The 21,055-nt window shown below is 42.0% G+C and overlaps 1 protein-coding gene across 2 annotated transcripts in view; it reads right to left on the bottom strand.

Moving 5' to 3' along the window:
- The window catches only part of LOC117884127 (tetratricopeptide repeat protein 38-like), a 30,095-nt gene that overhangs the window by 7,949 nt on the left and 1,091 nt on the right, over positions 1–21,055 (bottom strand). The window contains exons 1-10 of one of the 2 annotated variants that reach the window (XM_034784281.1): positions 18,643–18,657; positions 18,258–18,339; positions 16,129–16,336; positions 14,691–14,862; positions 13,508–13,681; positions 10,756–10,831; positions 9,391–9,510; positions 3,464–3,523; positions 2,319–2,357; positions 1,259–1,340 (exon numbers count right to left, since the gene is read on the bottom strand). In XM_034784281.1, the coding sequence (XP_034640172.1) occupies positions 1,259–1,340; positions 2,319–2,357; positions 3,464–3,523; positions 9,391–9,510; positions 10,756–10,831; positions 13,508–13,681; positions 14,691–14,862; positions 16,129–16,156 (751 nt within the window). In that variant the 5' untranslated portion in view covers positions 16,157–16,336; positions 18,258–18,339; positions 18,643–18,657. Of the gene's footprint in view, positions 1–1,258; positions 1,341–2,318; positions 2,358–3,463; positions 3,524–9,390; positions 9,511–10,755; positions 10,832–13,507; positions 13,682–14,690; positions 14,863–16,128; positions 16,337–18,257; positions 18,340–18,642; positions 18,721–21,055 lie in introns of those variants that run through there. The other variant, XM_034784273.1, reaches the window with a different exon arrangement.

The raw sequence follows: 21,055 nt of genomic DNA, 5'->3' as shown, positions 1-21,055 counted from the left end.
TGACCTTAAAAACCTCTAAAGAAGGAGATTCCACCGCCTCCCTAGGTAACCCATTCCAGTGCTTCAGCACCCTCCTAGTGAAAAAGTTTTTCCTAATATCCAACCTAAACCTCCCCCACTGCAACTTGAGACCATTACTCCTTGTTCTGTCATCTGCTACCACCGAGAACAGTCGAGCTCCATCCTCTTTGGCACCCCCTTTCAGGTAGTTGAAAGCAGCTATCAAATCCCCCCTCATTCTTCTCTTCTGCAGACTAAACAATCTCAGTTCCCTAAGCCTCTCCTCACAAGTCATGTGCGCCAGCCCCCTAATCATTTTTGTTGCCCTCTGCTGAACTCTTTCCAATTTTTCCACATTCTTCTTGTAGTGTAGGGCCCAAAACTGGACACAGTACTCCAGATGAGACCTCACCAATGTCAAATAGAGGGGAACGATCACGTCCCTCGATCTGCTGGCAATGCCCTTACTTATACAGCCCAAAATGCCGTTAGCCTTCTTGGCAACAAGGGCATACTGTTGACTCATATCCAGCTTCTCGTCCACTGTAACCCCTAGGTCCTTTTCTGCAGAACTGCTGCCTAGCCATTCGGTCCCTAGTCTGTAGCAGTGCATGGGATTCTTCCATCCTAAGTGCAGGACTCTGCACTTGTCCTTGTTGAACCTCATCAGATTTCTTTTGGCCCAACCTCTAATTTGTCTACCTCTGTATCCTATCCCTACCCTCCAGCGTATCTACCACTCCTCCCAGTTTAGTGTCATCTGCAAACTTGGATGGTTGTCAGTCACTGGGTCCTAGGCTTGCGCCAGTCACCCTGACAGGGAGTGACACTGCCCCCCATCTCCAGTGAGCACCCGCACCACAGGTACCCCCTCTAGCACCCTTGATATTTACTAAAAGAGAAGTTAATGGCTTTTTAACAGCTTATGCATTTGATCTTTTAACATTAGGTTGAAAAAATTAGATCTCTGAAAAGAAAAATGTGACCTTTATTAATTTGGTTGAATGGAATATTGTAGTTGCAGGAAAATAATAAATTGTAGGGAGAAATAAAGGTAATGTTCATTAGTATATACTTAAAATTCACCTCTGAAGAACAGCTTCTCTTTGAAGATCTCTTCTCTAGCATAACCCACTGCTCGGACTCGCTCTGTATATTTACCTAAACCTTCACCTGTTGCATTTTGGAGGACGAGCCTTTTACCTTACTCTTTTAAGAAGAATGAGTAGACTGAAGCAGAAACTAATAGTTCTTTTACCTTCCAACTGAAGCCGGTACAGCATGGAGCAGTTATCTAGCACAGCTAACATACTTCTGTTTGACAGGCATGCAGGAGCAATCTATAATCAGAAAGCATTCTTATGTTGCATTACCCATATTTAAGTGGAAGTTAACCTGAAGATAAACTTACTTTGACAGTACAAAATTAATTCTATCCTCTTACTCTTCCACATATAACTATTTTTTAACAACCCAAATTGCAACTTTCAGAAATACAGCAATCTAAAAATATTATTCATATTATTTTATCTGTGGTGTTTTTCCATTTATAAAATCAAATATAGTATGTGTGAAAACTACCTTTTCTATAATCTCTGATCTCCCCCAAATGGACCATAAGTACCTCTATTACTTTGCAACAATCACAAGGGTAGAACGAGATATTTTTGTAAAGTTTCACACCAAAACAGGCATGAAGTGACCTGTTATACAGATTCCTGGTTAATTTGCTGTGGATTATTTTAGAAAGATTCTTCCAAAGTTCAGATAGCAAAAAATTTTATAAGTCACCTAGAAAGGAAAAGACATGACTAAGGAAGAAGCCTAACTAGTAATTAGATTAAAATCAGATCTCGTAGATTAATTACTAATCATGACATCTTAGATTTATAGAAAAACTATTTTACATAATGTTAAACTTTCAAAGATTATCTTTTTTTCCCCCTGTCCCGCCAAGGCATCTACATAGCAACTATGGCAGCTTGACTAAAGATAACAGGATATGAAAGTGGTATCAATAAAAATAATTGGAAAACACTAAAAATATTTAAATAAAAAGTGATATAAACAACATTAAATATGATGGTGTGAGATAAAGGGGTTTTTGGCACGGGTTTAGGATGACTCTGTAACTTCATTTGTGATTTTGCCAGTTGAGTTGAATAGTCACTCTAAAATACTAATTAAACATTTCAAAATAAAACCAGAAAATGGTATCACACCTTTATATATTTTACATCAAATACAAAATGAGGCATGTGCACACCATTTCATTTGAACAATGTATTTTCACTACACCAGAAATGGTTTATACTCACATGATTGTCATAAATTGTCAAAGCAGCCTCATAGTCACCCTGTAAAACCAAAGGAGGATTGTGTCATGACCTTTAGGATACAGTGTCCGTAAGTGACTGCTAGAGTTCAGTAATAGCAAATTTTTAAAAGAATATCAGTGATCCCATCAATAAATGTCCATGTGCAACATACCCAGATTAGATATGGGAGAGGAGAACAAGTGGGCTATCTGATTATTATTTATTATGTGTATTATAGAGTCTAAGAAGAGAGTACCTCAAGTCATATTACATAAAAAGCAATTATACATAAAAATAAAATAAACTCTAAAGTTATTTTGTGGCTTTCATCCAGAACTTAATCAAAGAGCTCTGAATAAATTTAAAGGAAAATTCAACGTGGATTAATATTAAATTTACCACGCAAAATTATCATGGAAATCTCATTTCAGTGGATGTGCAAAACAAATGCAACATATAGTACATGTTAACACATGGGTATTGGGAGGGGAGCCGTAGGAAGAAAAGTAACTTGGAAAAGGTTTCAATAAAGTAAGGAAGGGGTTTGCTTTATCTTACCCTCTCCAGTTACGGTGTAACACGAAGTTTTGTATTAATTAACTGCTAAATTGGGGCAAATTACACTCTTTGTCATTAACATGTATTGCCTCACCAACTCATACTGCTTTGCCACTTACATACCACCATTTATTTCCCTGCTAATTTTTGCCCCAACACGTTAAGTGTTAAGTATTATTAAATCCAAAGAAAATATATATTGCAGCCCAATAGGTTCAGGATAACATACACATATTTGTAAAGAGTTTAAATAGATCTTAAATATTTTTAAGACTAGGGGGAAATTAACAGCATAAAATCTCTCATTTCTTTAACATAGTGGCCCTATTAGTCTCTCTCATGTAATTTTTGCAAACTCCAGACTCTTACATTCTATGTGTAGGAAAAAACTGTACACCTCTACCCTGATATAACGTGACCCGATATAACCAAACACCACAAATTATACTGCAGTATTTCATAAGAACATCCAAATAGAAAGAAGGGAGGAAAGCAGACCATACCCTTTTTGTCAGGTCTGCCTGTTAATATGAGAATATTAATCCAACTGGAGCAGATAGTATATAGATGTAGAAGTGTGCTCATACCTTTTCAATAAAATACAAAGCCCAGTGCCAGTAATTATGGCAAGCAAGCATGTCACAGTCCTGAGAAGAGAGAGAAAATATTTTACTTCCAATTTAAATTCTGATCTAAACAGATCCAGGGCATCCAAATCTGAGGGCCTAATAAATCAGTAGATATTAGAGCCAAGAAGCTTAAACTGTTGTTCCAGTCTGAAAACTGACAACAGCACATTCTTACTCAATAGACTTGCTCTTTGTGGATATGTAGAGAGAGACAAATATGGAACCTCACAATTCAAGTTCTATAGAGCAACTTTTCAAAGCAGAACTGCATTTTGAATCAGACTCTACCTCATTCAATGGCACCTTTATTGGAAAACCTCTACACAGACTGGACTAACTTCACGCCTGCCTTTCCAGCCATAGGCTGAAAGCATAAGGTCAAATACTCCTCTCTGTTACACCAATGGCAGATTAGCCACTGGGCCCATGGGGCCCGTGCTCAGGGGTCCCCACCAACTGGGGGGCCCCTGGAAATAATCCGCTGCCCAGCAGCAGAAGCCCGGAGCCCCAGCCACCGGGCAGACGGGGCGGGGGAAGTCCCCGCACCCCAACACCACTCCATGGCTTCTCCCCACCAGGTGGGGAGAAGCCCCACCCACAGCCCCCCCCGACCTCATCCCCAGCCAAAGCTGCGGGATAGGGGAAGCCCCACCCGTCCCCCCCGCAGAAGCTGCAGGGCAGCAGGGGAAGCCCCAGCACCTGGATCCCAGCTGTGGCCCTGGGACTGGAGGAGCTCTCACTTCCCATTGCAGCCCAGGGCTGTGGCAAGGAGTCAGAGCTTCTCCAGTCTTGGGGCCTCAGTGAGGGGCAGAGGGGAGAAAGGAGCAAAAGGGGTTGTGGGGCTGCAGTGGGGAGGTGAAATGGGGGGGACCCTTGGTGGAACAAGGGCAGGTCCCACCCCCAGGGAAGGGGCAGAAAGGGGTGGAGCTGTGGGCAAGGCCACAGGCAGAAGGGATGGGTAGAGACCCCCCACTTGCTCTGGCCCAGGGCTCAGGAAACCTTAATCTGCCTTTGATTACGCTGGCACAAATCCACTGAAGACAACAGGGTTGCACCAGTGTAACAAACAGGAATCTGAATCCACAATATATTGGTGGCAACTCAGATAAGTACAATAATCACAGACTCTAAAACTACCTATTCCTGCCCAATGGAGAAGTTAAATTTAATCTTATCTCTAAAGGAACAAAGTGCTCATTTTAGTGGTGACTACTTCAGTACAAACCTCCGAGATGTGGGAGAGTTCTCCGTATGTCAGCATTTTATGTTGTTTACATAACGCCAGTGGTTTATCATAACTTGTTTAATATTAAACTACAACAAGGACTCTACTGACTCAGGTGATTAAATGTTAGACATAAAAGTGACATTAGCAAGTTTGGCCTATACAGTAATCTGTTCCAAATGTCACGCAAATAAGATTATTGGTCCCTTCCCTATGAATAAAATGTAGCTTCTTAGTGCTGCATAGGCTAACCTATAAGAAATGCCTAGGGGAAGGGTGTGGCCTAAGTGCACCCCTCAAAGGGATTTAGGCACCTAAATCGAGACCAGTGGAAGGTGCCTCCTTCAGCTTGGGAATCACAAGCATGAACCCTTTCCTGGAGTTAGTGCCTAAGTCCTTTCTTGCAAAAAGCTGTTCTACTTTGTACAAATAATTAAAGTCACTGGGCCAGAGAAACAGTCATTCTCACTCTATAGCCCAGTGGTTAGGGCACTCACCTGGGATGTGGAAGACCTACGTTCTAATGAGTAATTATTTATATAACGTGGAACAGCTTCAACAGGAGAGACTGAGAGAGACTCACCCCATAATATCCCATAGCCCAGCAGTTAGGACCCATTCCTGGGAGGTGGCAGACCTGGATCCAAATTCCAGGTAAAGTGGGGATTCCAACCAAGGAATCTCCTAGATGAATGCTCTCACCACTGGGGTAAAGGCTGTAAGAAGGTGGCAGCACCTTCCCGCACAGGCTGCATTTTATGCAAAGCCCAATCCAGTAGGCATGCTCTGAGCAAACCTGCTGAATTGGGCCCTGCAGATGAGATAAGTAGGGCAACGCTAGCCTGAGGATCCTGCTGGTGCTTAGGTGTGAGCTAGGTGTCCAGTCATCGGAACACAGTGGACCGTGACTATGCCCACAATAGAAATGTAGGTTCCTAGGGGACATTTTCTGCAGAAACTTAGGCACCATGGGACTTTAGGTATTTACAAGGTAGGCGGCAGCTGAGAGAGCACTCAGGTGCTTTTGAAAATTTCACCCAAATTTTCTATTTATAGTTCATTACAATTTTGTTTGTTAGTTTTGGTGCCGTGTTTTTGTTTGTTTTGTTGCTGTTGTCCTCAAAGTTGATCAGCAAAGGGGAAAAAAAGATCTCTCTCTGAAATGTGATATGCCTGAACCTTCAAGTAGTGCTCAGAAAGCTCTCCGTCTATAATACTGATCTTGATATTGAAGATTTCTAATTTTTAAAAACAAGCAGAAAACAACCCCAAACCTCTTTAGGCCTTCTTGATACAGCTCTGCCCCCTGAGTAGTGGAACTGTCAATTGCAAGGATAAAGCTCATTCCTACAGCAGACAGACCTTTCTTGGAGCAAACTCCTGTGGGTTGTAAGAACCACCACAAACTTCACCACCTTCTGTTCCAAATGCAAGGTGCATTTCTTTGATACCTTTCCTTCACTATTAAATACATTGCATACAGCAGACAAAAGTTAAAAATCTACACACAATGTTCTGCCTGAGGAGAAAGAAAGAAGGAAAAGACCCACATGACAGATACTGGTTATGTTATTTAGTTCTCAATCTTTCAGACTACTGTACCCCTTTCAGGAGTCTGATTGGTCTTGCATACCCCCAGGTTAAAATCTACTTGCTTACAAAATCAGGCATAAAAATATAAAAGTGTCACAGCACGCTATTACTGAAAAATTGCTTACTTTCTCATTTTTACCATATCATTATCAAAATCAATTGGAATATAAATATTCAGGGCTGGCTTTAGGCACCAGCAAAACAAGCTGGTGCTTGGGGCGGCACATTTTTAGGGGCGGCATGGCCGGCGCCAGAATGCTGCCCCTAAAAATGTGCCCCGGCCGCCCTAGCTCACCTCTGCTGCTGCTGCCACAGCGCCCGAAACAGCTGATTCGTGCGCCGCTACTCGCCCTCCCTCCCAGGCTCTCAAACCTGGGAGAGAGGGGGAGCAGCGGCGCGCAAATCAGCTGTTTTGCGCACCGCGGCGGCTCGGGGCTCTCAAACCTGGGAGGGAGGGGGAGATCCCAAGCGGCCGTTTCGCGCGCCGCTGCTCCCCCTCCCTCCCAGGCTTGGGCGCCTGGGAGGGAGGGGGAGCAGCGGCGCCCACGCCGCGGCCACTCGGAGTCTCCCCCTCCTTCCCAGGCTCTCAAACCTGGGAGGGGAGGAGACTCTGAGTGGCCGCGGCGCAGCGCCGCTTCTCCCCCTCCCTCCCTCTTAGGCTTGAGAGCCTGGGGGGAGGAGGCAGGGCTGGGGATTTGGGGAAGGGGCGGAGTTGAGGCGGGGCCAGGGGTGGGGTAATTAAATGGGGGGGGGTGGGCGGCCAAAATTGTTTTTGCTTTGGGCGGCAAAAATCCTAGAGCCGTCCCTGTAAATATTTTACTTAAATTTCAGTGTATAGGATATAGAGCACTTTAAACAAGTCATTGTCTGTATGAAATTTTAGTTTGTACTGACTTCTCTAGCGCTTTTTATGTAGCCTGTTGTAAAACCAGGCAAACATCTAGATGAGTTGATGTATCCTCGGGAAGACCTCTGTGTACCCCCAAGGGTACACATACCCCTGGTTGAGAACCACTGATTTAGTGCATTACTGGACCATGCTCAGATGGATATGATATAAGAACATGAACAGAAAAGGGCACAAGCACCATTTTCCTTTCCTTTCCAGTCAATCTTTTAACATCCTCCCCTCCCCAAAAGCAAACACAAGTTGAGGTCTTTTACAATCTTGCTTTGATTGTGTCTCCCTACAATTCATTCTATGTTCACTAATCTTTTCATGAAGTAGTTTTGTCAAGTCCCTCAATTTATTCTTAAATTGCTGATCTTAGGCTTAGTAGAAAGCTCATAAATTTCACTTTATTGCCTGCATATCAGAGCAAAGGGCCCATAGCCACAGCAAATAAAAGCATCCTATGCACATATATATTGCTCATGATCCAAATCACAAGTGGCATGTAAAATGTTTTATCTACTGGCCACCTCCCTTTGGGTATGTCAAGCCCGTGCTTGAGCCAGGGCTCAAGCCTAACAATCCTTGCACCTACACTGCAATTGCACTAACCCAGGGTCCCAGGACCCTGCAAGACTGGAGGATCCAAGCTTGAGTTCCGACAGTAACCAGGGTCTGAGCACTATTCCCTCACAGTGTAGACACAGCCCCGCTTGATTCAGGTCCCAAGAGTCAGCCAGAAGTATCCCAATTTCATGGGACAATTTCCTTAGTCCCCTCTATCCCAACAACCTGCAATTCACTCTATTGAAAATGGAAGCCACCACTCCCTCTTTGCAAATGGCAACAGCTCACGTCAGCATTAACCCATTCTCTTTGGATCACTGATCTGCAAGCACACTATCAGAGAGCCTCCTGGGTTTGCAATGGAGAGCAAACTGATGAAGCCTTTTGCAAAATGAGCTGCTTCCTGGTAATGTGTGTGTGTGTGTGTAGGGGGGACGGACACAAAGCTTTCCCCACAGTGCACCGTCCTAGGGCTAGAGGGCCACATTTTGGGGTGGGGAGGGGCAGCATTAGGGACTCTGGACATGGTTACTTTGACTCGGGTCTGCACTCTACTGTGTGGAAGCCAGAGCCTTAGGGTTAAAATATAATGTAGATCAGAGGTTCCCAAACTTGTTCCGCTGCTTGTGCAAGGAAAGCCCCTGGTGGGCCGGGCTGGTTTGTTTACCTGCCCCTTCCGCGGGTCTGGCCGATCGTGGCCCCCAGTGGCCGCAGTTCGCTGCTCCAGGCCAATGAGAGCTGCTGGAAGCAGCGCGGGCCAAGGGACGTACTGGCCACTGCTTCCAGTAGCTCCCATTGGCCTGGAGCAGCGAACTGCAGCCACTGGGAGCCGCAATCGGCCGAACCTGCGGACGCGGCAGGTAAACAAACCATCCCGGCCCGCCAAGGACTTCCCTGCACAAGCGGCGGAACAAGTTTGGGAACCACTGATGTAGATGCTCAAGCCCAGAGTTCCCTAGCATGGGTCACCTGACTAAAGCCCCACTAACCATGGGCTTACATTGCAATGTAGACATACTCAAAATGTCTAACAACTCTGATGTGCTTATGAATTGTGAAATATTTTTATATGTAAGATCACATGCTAGTTAAAGATGCCTTCAGAACTTACCTCAATATTTTGAGGTAAAATATGAGAACTCATAGAATTTTGGGTGAAATCTTGGATACACTATAGTCAATAGAAAAACTTTTATTGACTTCAGTGGGACCAGTATTTCACCCATTTGCTTTAAAAGTTTTTATTTAGGTCATTAAAACAGAAACTTCGGGGAATGAGTTTGGAGTTGTTGGGGTTTTTTTGTTTTAATTGTGTATCACTAATCTCAGCTATAAACATTGAGGGGAATTTTTGGATGACTAATACCCAAGGTGGATTTCTGAAATATGGAACTGTTGTTACATTTTCTGCCTGTTGCTTCCAAAGTGGCATGAATGGAGATTCCATCTTGAAGCAGTAGTTTCCTATTATTTATGAAAGTCTACAAATTTCATTAGGAAACAGATCTGATTAAAAGTATGCTACATAAAGAGGAATCACTAGTATTTAGTGGAAGGAGGAAAAAACCCACAGTCAGCCACATCAGAGGAACTGTTAAGGAAATTTACCTTCCAGTTGTTTTCAGTTTGCTTCATAAATGTCAACCCATTGTTCAGGTCTGCTTTCATTTCATTTATGTGTGCTATGGTATGGACAGACCATGCATCTGACTGGTTTATAGCTAAGGCCTGGTAGTGGGAAAAGAGAAAATAGCATGATGCATACTGGGTACATTACAAATAACTATACATTCTATTGCGAGTATAGAAACTGAAGAATGTTTCTCATACATGATGGGTATTAAGTATATCTCTGCTTATAACTTCAATCATATCCTGGGAGACTGGTTTCAACAGAAAGAAGAAAAAAATGTTTGCTGGATGAATTCACTTGCTAGCATCTATTGAACAGATACCAGTTGCAAAGTAGTTTCAGAATGAAGGCCTGAACCAAGACCACCAAATTACACTTCATTTTACAATCTTTCCTTATCCTTCAGGCTCAGAAGAGTCATATGGCATGGGCAAAGCCATGATTTATGCCCATCTCATACCCTCCATATGGGGAGCATATGAGTTGATCACTTGCTGTAAAAGAAAATAATAATACGGTTCCTTGCAGTTAACTACTTTCCTATAACAAGAACATGCTCTGCTAAGTTCTGAATATCAGACAGCTGCATCTTTACTATTCCAACAATTCTCCATTCATCTGTAAATCCCTCCCACATCGCCCACAAATTTCATTTGCTGTCAATTTAATGTAAAATAAGAGATTTAAGTTCTATTACTTTCAGCAATCTGGCAACATCTAAGCAGTTTGGCAAAAACATACGAAGATGCCAATAGATTCCATTTGTGCTATAATTCATGTAACTTTCCTATTTTACTGGAATCCTTGGTCATGTGGTTATGTTGCCAGCTTTTCATTACCACTGCAAATGAGATCATACTTATAAAGAATGAATGACATATACCTAATTTACCAAGGCATTATGCAGAGTGCTCATCAGATTAACCTATTGCATGTCTGATATTTTACTAGGGGGCTGTTACCATTCCTAAGATTTGATGGCAAACGGACTCAAGTCTCAAATGCATTTCTCAATGACAAGTTTCCATTTTATTCTCTCCAGCTTGCATAGCAAGATTCTGCCTGTCCTTCACTCTCATCCTTCCCTCCCCCTCCGATCATGAATTTAAAAAGCCAGCAAAAACTAAGGAAAAGGGGGAAATCCCCTATTCTTAGGTCTCAAAGGCCCATAACTTACCATAAGGATGTGGCACATGAACGGTTATGAATTTCAGAACAGTTGCTTACTTTTGTTTAATTTATTTTAAATTGTCATTTATCTTCTCTCTCAAAGGAACATCTGAATACCAAATAAGATTAAAAACTTAAAAACCTTTTAGCACCAATAGTGTCCTGTTTACCTCATTGGCGAGCTTTTCAGCACGATCAAAATAATTAGTTTCCATTAGTCCAAAGGAGTATATGCCTTTCACATAGCTAAACAAAAGGAAAACCTCATTTAGAAGTAGGAGGATAAAGCTAGTATTGCAAAGCACATTAAAAAATTTCAATACAAAATAATTCTTCCACTGCACATATTAATACCGAATAGTGGGAAAAGGAGAAAGTACACAGAATCTGATTTTTTTCCTACAAAAAATTAGCATATTGAGGAAATGCCCAACTTTTTCTTTCCCAACATACCTGGAATGGGAAGATATATGTATTCATGTTTTGTGCTAACTACAAAAAAAAAATCACACAGAACTTTGTGAGATGCAGAGTATTTTAAAGAAATCAAGTACAGTATGTTTACAATATTCAGTGCATATATTTCCAAAGTATAATGTTGTAGATATTGTATCATTTTCCCAATTTAATATATTTTGAAGAGAAAAGATTTTACAGAGAGGCGAAAAAGGGTACTTTATGTCTGGGTACTGTAGCAGTTTTCTTTCCCACTGTTCTACTGAAGCTCTGCAAAGTATAATAAAATAGATACCAGTGCTTATTCCCAGACAAAAAGGAATCATTAAGATGCATTTAATTAATTACTTGCACTCATGATATCAGAATACTGTAGTTAGTCAGAGCAAAAGCTTGAAATTCTTAAGTTTATACTGGACATCTCAAAAAGTCAGAATTTGCTGTTCTTCAGAGAATCCTAACTCTGCCTACTATGTTGTGTGTTCTCCACATGACACTGTTGGGTTCCCATGCTAGATACATCAAATACTGTCAAAGTTTTGTCAGCTCTTTGTCCACTTTCTGGAGTGTACTCACTGCAACTAAATGCGGTGGGTCTTTGTGCAGGCAGCAGGAAAAAGGGGACAGGGCTCCTTTAAGGTCCCTACTGTATTTGGGTTATGTGGAAGGGGAAACAGGAACAGACTTACCCGACTGGAGCAAACAGAGAAACAGGAACTGGCCAGATTTGGGGGAGTGGGGTGCACGAACCCACCAGAGAAGGGGAAGGTATTTATACCCTGTGTATTCCAGAAGGATCTCTCTCTCTCCTCAGTCACTGTCCAGCAGCACTCCCATCTATGGGAGCAGACTTTTTATGATTTGCTGTGGACACTGAACTTGTCGCTTTTTCTCTTTTGGGGCTGGGAAGGAATTATACCCTCACTGCCAGATTGGCTGAGGCGTGATGGGTTTTTTCTCCTGCCTCACAGCAGGTCAAAGACCCGGTGGGACAGGAAGGAGTCAAATGTCAAATTTAGTAGGTAGCAGATGTGGCAGGAGTCCAGTGCAGGTACTTGTTACAGAGGGGATACCTGGTAAACAGGAGTTGGAAGTGGACCTAAGGGAAGGCATAGCTCAGGAAGCTGGGTAAGGGGTACTTGGGGCTCCTAAGGTCTGGAATAGAAGGGAGACAACACACCCTTTTTTCCAACTCCTCTTAACCCTCATATGAGAGGAAGGTAGTAGGGTCCCAGCAATAGACTGGGAAGGGAGAAGGCTGACAGCTACCTTCCCAAATAGGCAGAAACAATTAACAATGGCCTGAACAATTTATTGCCATGTATTCCCAGATATGTAAAGCGAATAAAATTGTGACCTAATTAAACCACATCCATAGCACCTTGTCTTTCTTCCTGCATTGCTGAGGTAACAAAGTAAGTTTGTTTTGGAGGAAGAGATACAGTATGCTGGTCACAAGGTTGTATTCATACAGCTTATAGTGTCAGGGCAGGAGCTGGTTGCATATGGATGCTTTGTACATCTACCTCTGTATGTCAACCTGTGTATCCACTTATAAATTTATCTCTGCACTCAGCTCTAAATTTCTTTTATAATTCAAAGTTAAAATCCTTTCATGAGTTTAACGCTAGTAGCTTTTTTTGCCTTTCAAGAGTTTGAATTTTTTGTTTAAAAAAACCCAAAACCTGTTCTAATGCATGTTTGATAAGTAACTGATATGTCAACATATTTAAATTATCTTGCATTAATTCCAGAAGACCAAACTGGATCATCCTGCAGCATTTCATGACGCACCAGAAGTTTTAGATGGGTGCAGCACAGCAGCCCTCTTCCTGAGAGAGCTGAGTCAGCATGTACACTTAGTTCTTAAGTTAGGCAGCAAGCAGGCTGAACTAGATTTCCTCATTGCACAACTCTTTTTAGGAAAATCCCAATTCTTATTTCAGAACAATGGTTTGGCAGTCCAAATTAAAACCGGGTCCCAGGGCTGCATTTTCCTCTCCCAGTTCTGCTTCCTTCTTGTAAAGTCTTGCAGCTTAGCTGTACATTCTTTTGAGTAAAGACCATGGATACAAAACTGGCCCAACAGAAGTCAATGGGAGTTTTGCCATTGACTTTATTAGGACAGGATTTCACCCCATGTCTTCATATATCATTTGTGACATTTTTGAGTACTATAAATTAATCAACATCATCAATGACCCATTCAGACAAAATCTCAGTTAAAAACAACTGACCAATGGGTCAATAGGAATGCAAAAAAAAAAAAAGTTCATTCTTATATGCATATTTTTAAAGCATACAAAGGTGGTTAGTTGGCACTCCCTTATCTGTCCTCAGGCAGTGATTGCAGGACTAATCAGGAAAAGTTTGCAACAGCCTCACACATTGCTGACCAGAAGCTTCTGAACTTATGCAAAGCAGAGGTGGAGATCCACAGACATCTGAAGATCAACTCTTGCATACCTACTAAGAGGAATATCAGGTGTCCAGTAAGGATAAACACGGGCCACAGAGTCTCGCATCTGTGTTTGACATCCCATGTAAAAGTAAGTGGCCTGGGCAAATTTGAGCGCTAGTATGTCAGTTGGATGGTCCCGTAGAATTTGATCCCATACATCACAAGCTTTGGGAAAACACCTAGAGAGAAGAAAAAATATTAATCATTGACAGAGTCAGCAAGACCTAACTGTCTCAGTCTAATATTTCTAAACTTATACTACTCCAGCAGGTGTAAGTGAAAAACCTAACAGGAAGTGACAATTTCCTAGCTTGCAGGAATTTTTCTTAATTTATAATATACGCGATTGTTATACTGTCTTCACAGAGTACTTTCTACACAATCATGTATATGGCATTCTTTGTTACTAGTAATGCACTGTAGCAGAAGGGAAAATGAATTACCTTTTGGCCCTGATCTTGCATGTTGAGCCACATGGGAAGATCCTCACACCTGCAGAGAGACTCACGGAAGTTCATTTAGTTCTTCACAGGTGCAGGGGTCCCACCATGCAAACTGAACTTGCGGGGTCAGAGCTTTAGTAATTTCATTCCTAACCTTTGTTATCAAATATTAGCATAAAAGTATTTTCATATTGACAGAAAGCAAATAACCAAAACTAATAGCGTGCAATATTTTTGACAGGATATGCAAATTCAATATATTTCTGTAAATGCTCAAATCCCCAAAGTCCTAATTTTCTGGGAGTGCTTCCAACTATGTATCATCTCTCCACTTTAGAGGAAACAGAGCTTGTGGTGCACGGGGGCTATAAAAAGAAGAATAGGAAAAGACTCCTGCAGCCCCAGCTCCATGGGATGCTATGCTCAAGTTTCAGCATAACCAAAGATTTACCCCCTTGAGTGATTTTAGTTTTAAAAATAATTTAGTCCATTATTGGAATAATGGTAGGTTTTAAAATACAGAATGCTTAAAACTAATTAAGTTTAGTATGCTAGCACCATAACAATAATTTTTATTATGATATTGCTTGTTAATTAGCACAGTGATGCATACAGTCACTCAAGAGGACTGAAAGAAGCCAAGACAACAATAAAAATGAAAATGAAATAGCAACATGCAACTACACTATACACATTTTGAATAACAAAACCCTCTCCACCTCTTCTCTAAAAACCAACCGCTTACCCACTGGCAAACATGTCAAGTGCAGAAACGTGTAGCTTCTCCCTCTCAGTCAGTGGTTGCGATTCTGAAAGTGCCATCATCTTTTTCATCGCACTGTCCAGCTTTTTGTCTAACCTCACTGAAGTTCCAGTGCCAATCAGAACCAAGCCATTAGCAATCACATGTCCCATCGCTGAAGAAAGCAGCATGGATAAACATTAGACACTAAGAATTGCAAGTAATTTAACAGGCGCAGAAGCTCTAGGCTAAACTATAGAGAAAAGTTTAAATGAGAGCCAGAGGCAGTAGATGGCAGTAGTGCTAGAGACTGGTTAGGATCCCAATGGAAAGCCCAGGCAACTTAAGGTACATCTTCACTGCAACGTAAGCCCAGACTCAGGATTGAGCCCAACCCCCCTTCCATCTGCACACAAATCTCTCAGACTCAAGTTTGTACTTAGGATCCTAGGAGCCTGCAGGGGTGAAGGGTTCAAACCCAAGTCAAGCCAAGACCCAGGATTCGAACTCTTGCTTTGTAATGTAAATGCAGCCTCTTGACTCGGGTCCTGTGAGTCCACCAAAAGTATCCCACAATCCTCTTGGCCAATTTCCTTTGTCTTTTCTATCCCAAGAATCTCCAGTTGACTGCAGGGAAATGGAAGAAACCCCTCTAAGTTAAGTGCAGCAGCTGGGTGTCAGCCTTTAACACTTCCACTGTCTTCTGAACACAAAGCTGCAAACACCATCAAAGAGCCTTCTGTATTTGCTGACCAGGAGAAGCCTTTTGCAAAGTACGCTGCTTCAGGTCACAGGAGCACAGCCAGATTTTGGTAAATCCCTGGTGCGAGGCCAGCAAAACAGTGGACTTTAGTAAGAGTACAAGGAATGACCATACATACCAGCAAATAGAGAAGAAGCTGGCAGTGTTGCAAATTTACCAAACCAGTGATCACTGCAGGGAGCAGATTAAGTGGCTCAAGACTGAGTACAGGAAAACCAGGGATCACACCTCAGGCAACGTGCCTGTTTTATGAGGAGTTTGACCAGGTGCTGGGCACTGTGCTGAGCACAGAGCCAGCAGTGGTGCATGATGAAGTGATCAGCTGGGATGGCACCCTGCTGACCCCAGAATCCAGCATGGCGACTGATGGGAGCCAGCAGCAAGCGCCGAGTGAGACCAGCAAAGTGACTCTGTTGCTGAAACTGTTCCCAAAGGAGGCTTTTGGGCAGAGCACCAGCAGCACATCCTGGGGCCATATTTGGATGACCTGTTTGATGCACCTCTGAGGAACAGTCCACTGTGGAGCCTGCAGCAGCCCCAGAAGGGACAGAAGCCTGCACTGAGCTATGTGAGACAATAACCCTCTGTGTTTTGTCCTGTTCCAGACCCCTTGACCTCCATTCACTGCAGTACCTCCATAGCTTGCCCACAGTGCAGCAGAAGCCTGGGCCGACGTACCTTCACAGACCATTCCAAGTGGAAGCATTTCTGTGATGAACTTATGGTTAAAGTTCTAAACAGGGACAAAAAGCAGGTCCAGTACCAAAGACAGAGGGACTTATGGCTAGAGGAAAAGTATGGTGAGCAGCAAGAGGAAAGGCTCAGGCTTGTTGCATATCTTGAGGACAGGGTTTCAGCATGAGACCAAGCACTTGCTTCACAGTTCCTGGAATAGAAACAGCAGCTAAGGGAGGAGGATAGAGCTCAGCAGAAAAAACTGTCTGAACAGCTTATATCGCTAATGGCTGCAAGAGTATCGGGTCCTGCTGCAATACCTGCACCATGGCATGAGTCCCATGCATGGTACCCTGTGATGCAGTCCAAAAAGAGCTTGAAAAACTCCATGGCTGGGTGGCCCATGCAAACTTGCCCCATGCAGCTCTCCATATTTTCCCATGCAGCACTCCCCACCCCCAGCACAAAGAGTATGGCAAACAGGGAAAGGAGGATGGGCGGCATGGGGGGGGTAGCGGACACGCAATGGTAGGGGGCTTCAGTCTTGTACATAGTTTCACTTTTTGTACTTGTTCATGCCCTTTTTTATTTTTTCTGTAAGGTTTTGTTACTGGAGTTTTGGTGTGGTAACGGCAGCTGGCCTGCCTGGCAATGGGCGAATGTTGTACTTTTCTAATACATGCTTATAAATAAAGTTTTTTATTTAATCAATATAGTTTATTGCTATCACTGCATCACATCATACTATGTGTATTTAAAACAATAAAGGTAAACACATGATCAGGGACAATTAGGAATTAGCATGCAAACACAATTACATCAATTTGAGGTTAACCACTTTCCCCACCATTCATTTTTTCCCTGTCAAGTGGTCACTTTCTTTCATTAATCCTATCATACTCATCAGCCAGCAGGAGGAGATTGCATAGCAAGCATTGTCTCCTCCAGTCCCTAAGCACATCAGCATCCTCAATATGACTGAGATCCAAATCCAAGCATGTACCCCCAAGTTACTATTCATTTTAGTAATTACATTTCATAGTTCATTTGAAGTACATTTTTTCAGCCCATTTCTCATGTTTGCCTTTTAAAAGAGATTGTCCTAAAGGGAAGAAAAGGGCTATCTTGTAGAACATAAATAAAAACAATCAGTATATTTTCAGGACCCACCCCTTATGCTTCTGCGTGTGATACTCCTGGGGGAATTCTGCGCCATATTCATACCTTCCACAGATTTCTTGGCTCCCCCGCAGAAAAATGGGGGAGCCAAGAAATCTGTGGGGAACACATGCCCCTTCCATAGCAGCCCAGGCACATCTGCTGTGGAGAGACGTTAAGGGGGTGGTGCTGGGCACACGCCTGCGTGGGAAGGAGTGAGAGAGACTCACTCTGTCCCTCTCTTTTCTGTTGCTACATCCCGAGCTTGGAGCCATAGGGCTGTGTGAAGCAGGCTCTGTCCCTGAGGCAGAGCAGAAATGTAACAGCTAAGCAGGCAGGGTGCTAATGTTCCCATTGTTAGTTAATTGTTCCCATTCTCAGTCAATTAAGGCTCCTTCACTTGACAGAGTGGGTGTAAAGGAGCCTTATTGTAAATGACAGTAACAGAATCCTCAGCTAGGAAGAGCTATGTGCTTTCTTGCTTTTTCTCCTGTGCCAGAGAGGCACAATGGGGTTAGATTACAAATCAGGATCTATTTTATTTATCCATTAAAAAAAAATGCAGGACAATGATTAGCAAAACTGTACAGCTTTCATGTGTGAAAATCTGAGCAGTTTAAAGCAACATTCTACTTTACAGAACACCAAACACCAGTAATGTAATTTAAATGAAAATCCAGGATTATAACTGGAATGCAGGGTAATGGTTAACAAGCATTTGTAACTTAACTTCCATGTGTTTAGGAAATGCTGAATAGTTATTGTGATTTTTTTTCTGTATGGTAGTTTAAATAAATTACCAAAATAAGTGAAGCTGGCATGATTATATTGCATTATTTTGACAAATAAGATATGCAGAATTTTGCATTTTTGGCACAGAATTCCACCAGGAGTAATATGAAATAAGTTAACCATATAAAATTACTGTACTGTATGTTCAGCCTCAGTGATAACAATTAAAAAGGTATACTTACTAAAAGTTGGATCTGCTGCTAGTAACTTGGAGAGACATCCTTCAATGCCTCCTAGACTCTTATCATTGGTCCATGTGACATACTATAATAAAGAGTGAAATTGACTAGAAATTAGGAGAAATTAAGTTTCTTTTCATTGTCCTAACTGAGTGAATTCAAAAGTAACAAGATAAATGGTAACGGTGAGACTAAGTTTTTTCAGATGTAATTATCTAACATGTCATCAATAAATGAGGGAATCTGTTTCTTAAAAATACATTGTTTAACCTGACTCTCTCCACTTAATTAATAAAAAGGGTAAACAATTCAAAAACCAACTGCCACAAACACTATTTTTATGCTTGTCAGTCCCTTCAATGCACGTTTTATCAAAACTCTTCCATACCTGAGTCAGCGTAGCATCAAACATTTTGCAGGCCTCATTACTAGTGGTGGATAGGACAAGTCCAGCATCCTGCCAGGCCTATATAAAAAACAAGATGTGAGTATGCAGTGTTGTCATAGCTATGTTGGTCCCAGGATAATAGCACCTTTTCCAGACTGAAGAAGAGCTCTGTGTAGTTCAAAAGCTTGTCTCTCTCACCAACAGAAGTTGGTCCAAAAAACATATCACCTCACCCACCTTACCTCTCTAAACAAGATGTGAGACTGTTTACTGAATACACTGATTTTCCAGATGTCATGTAAGCTGAGGTATAAGAATTGAAAGAAGGTTACCGGGAATTTCGTTTCATCTACTTACAAAAGTGTACAGGACAACTTGAGAAGCTATGTGAGCCTTTTATTCCACTACAATTATATTTGAGGAGTCCTCTTAATCAGGGCCGTCCTTAGGATTTACGGTGCCCTAGGCGGGATTATTAAACTGGTGCCCCTGTGCCTGACTTGCTCTTAACAACACAAACATAAGCTTACAGTATTGGAAAACTTGCCACATGCAAGTTATTAAACCCAGTTTAACTTAATTAAGCACACTGTAATGCTGATGGACTAGCACTAAAGAAGTAGCGCTATAGAAAAAATTCTGATTTGACAGAATGATGCAAATAATATAATTTTTTTAATTTGTCAACATTTTATTGGAAATTTATATGAAGAGGTATTGAAACAAGGATTTGTTTTTAATTAAAAGCAATCTTTCTGGCTTTTTTTGGCTACAAAAGCAGTAATAATGTCATTGTATGACAAAGACAAAGTGATGTCTTGTTCGATTGGAGGAATAGCAAGACCAGTCAAGCATTCCTGACTCATTGTAGAACGGAGATAGTTTTTAATGAGCTTTAGTTTTGAGCAACTCCGTTCTCCTGATGCTACTGTTACAGGAATTGTCGGTAGAATACGAGTGGCAACGTACACATTAGGATATATGTCAACAAGTTTGCTGGTATGAATAAACTGTACAATGTCCATCACCGATTTTGCATGTGGCAACATTGGTGACAGTGTCCTCAATTCTTCGTACACTTCAAGTCCATTTAAATCAAAACTATCACCGTGCTTCAGGAGGCTCTCTAGGTTCTTGCGCTGTGACCTTGAGCTAGTGTGAAGACACCTCACAAGGCGCTCCGCCCTGACTGAGACACAATAGAGTTGGAAACCCATGTCATTTTTACAAAGCCACTTTTTAGTTTAAAATGTATAGTGGGCATCAGTCTTAATGTTAGTTACAACTCTATATCAACCTTCTACTGTAAACAGATCAATGGCATTATCCAGTTTAATAAGCTGGGTTTCCAAGCAGTGGGGAAATATAACCCCTAGTTTTACTCGTAGGTAAAGCACAAAGTGACCAAAATGAAGTCAGCACAGAATCATCTCATCTAGATTAAGGTAGCACAGAAATGTTACAGAAGTCCTGTTGTGCCTCATTTTTGTTTGGAAAGACATTAGCAATAGCAGCACATTTTGGGCACTGCCAGAAATACATGATAAATCACTGCCTCTAAAGTTCCATCAAAAACTGACATTTTCACAGCTCTAGCATGATCTGCTACACAGATTCTTCACAAGGAAGTGTCCCTGGCCTTTTTAACTCGTATTAACCATGTATTTACTTTATGGAAGTTGGACAAAACATTGTGAAAATGTAAGACATTGGCTGCCCAACCTCTGGGCTGGCAAAAGCTATACTGACTCACTGGGAAAAAAAGCAAGAGAATCTTAGTACAACATATGGTCACTCTATACCAGGGGTTGGCAACCTTTCAGAAGTGGTGTGCCAAGTTCACTGTAATTTAAGGTTTCCCATGCCAGTAATACATTTTAACATTTGTAGAAGGTCTCTCTCTATGTCTATATTATATAAATAAACTATTGTTGTATTTAAAGTAAATAAGGTTTTTAAAATATTTAAGAAGCTTCATTTAAAATCAAATTAAAATGCAGATCTTATCAATTTAGTGCGATCCTTGCCTGGGATCCTTGTCTGGGGTTCCAGCCACCAGCCCCGCTCAGCCCACTGCCGGTCTGGGGTCCAGAACTTGGCACACCCCAAAGCCAGCTGAACAGGACACACACAAAATTTTTCACCCAAATGTCTCAAAACATTTCACACACACAAGTAGCAACACAGCATCCCTGTGATTGTTTGCACTTTTGTAGCCATGTTGGCCCCAGAAAATTAACCAGACAAGGTGGCTGAGGTAATATCTTTTATTGGACCAACTTCTACTGATGAAACATACAAGCTTTTGAGCTACAAAATAGAAATTGTACGGTGGGTCATGAATGCTCACAAAATTGGGGTTGAGGTGCAGGAGGGGGTGCAGGCTCTGGGATGGGGCTGGGGATTAGGAGTT

This window comes from Trachemys scripta, chromosome 1, assembly GCF_013100865.1.
Source record: "Trachemys scripta elegans isolate TJP31775 chromosome 1, CAS_Tse_1.0, whole genome shotgun sequence".
Taxonomy (NCBI): Eukaryota; Metazoa; Chordata; order Testudines; family Emydidae; genus Trachemys; species Trachemys scripta.
This window is presented reverse-complemented; position numbering and strand designations above follow the sequence as displayed.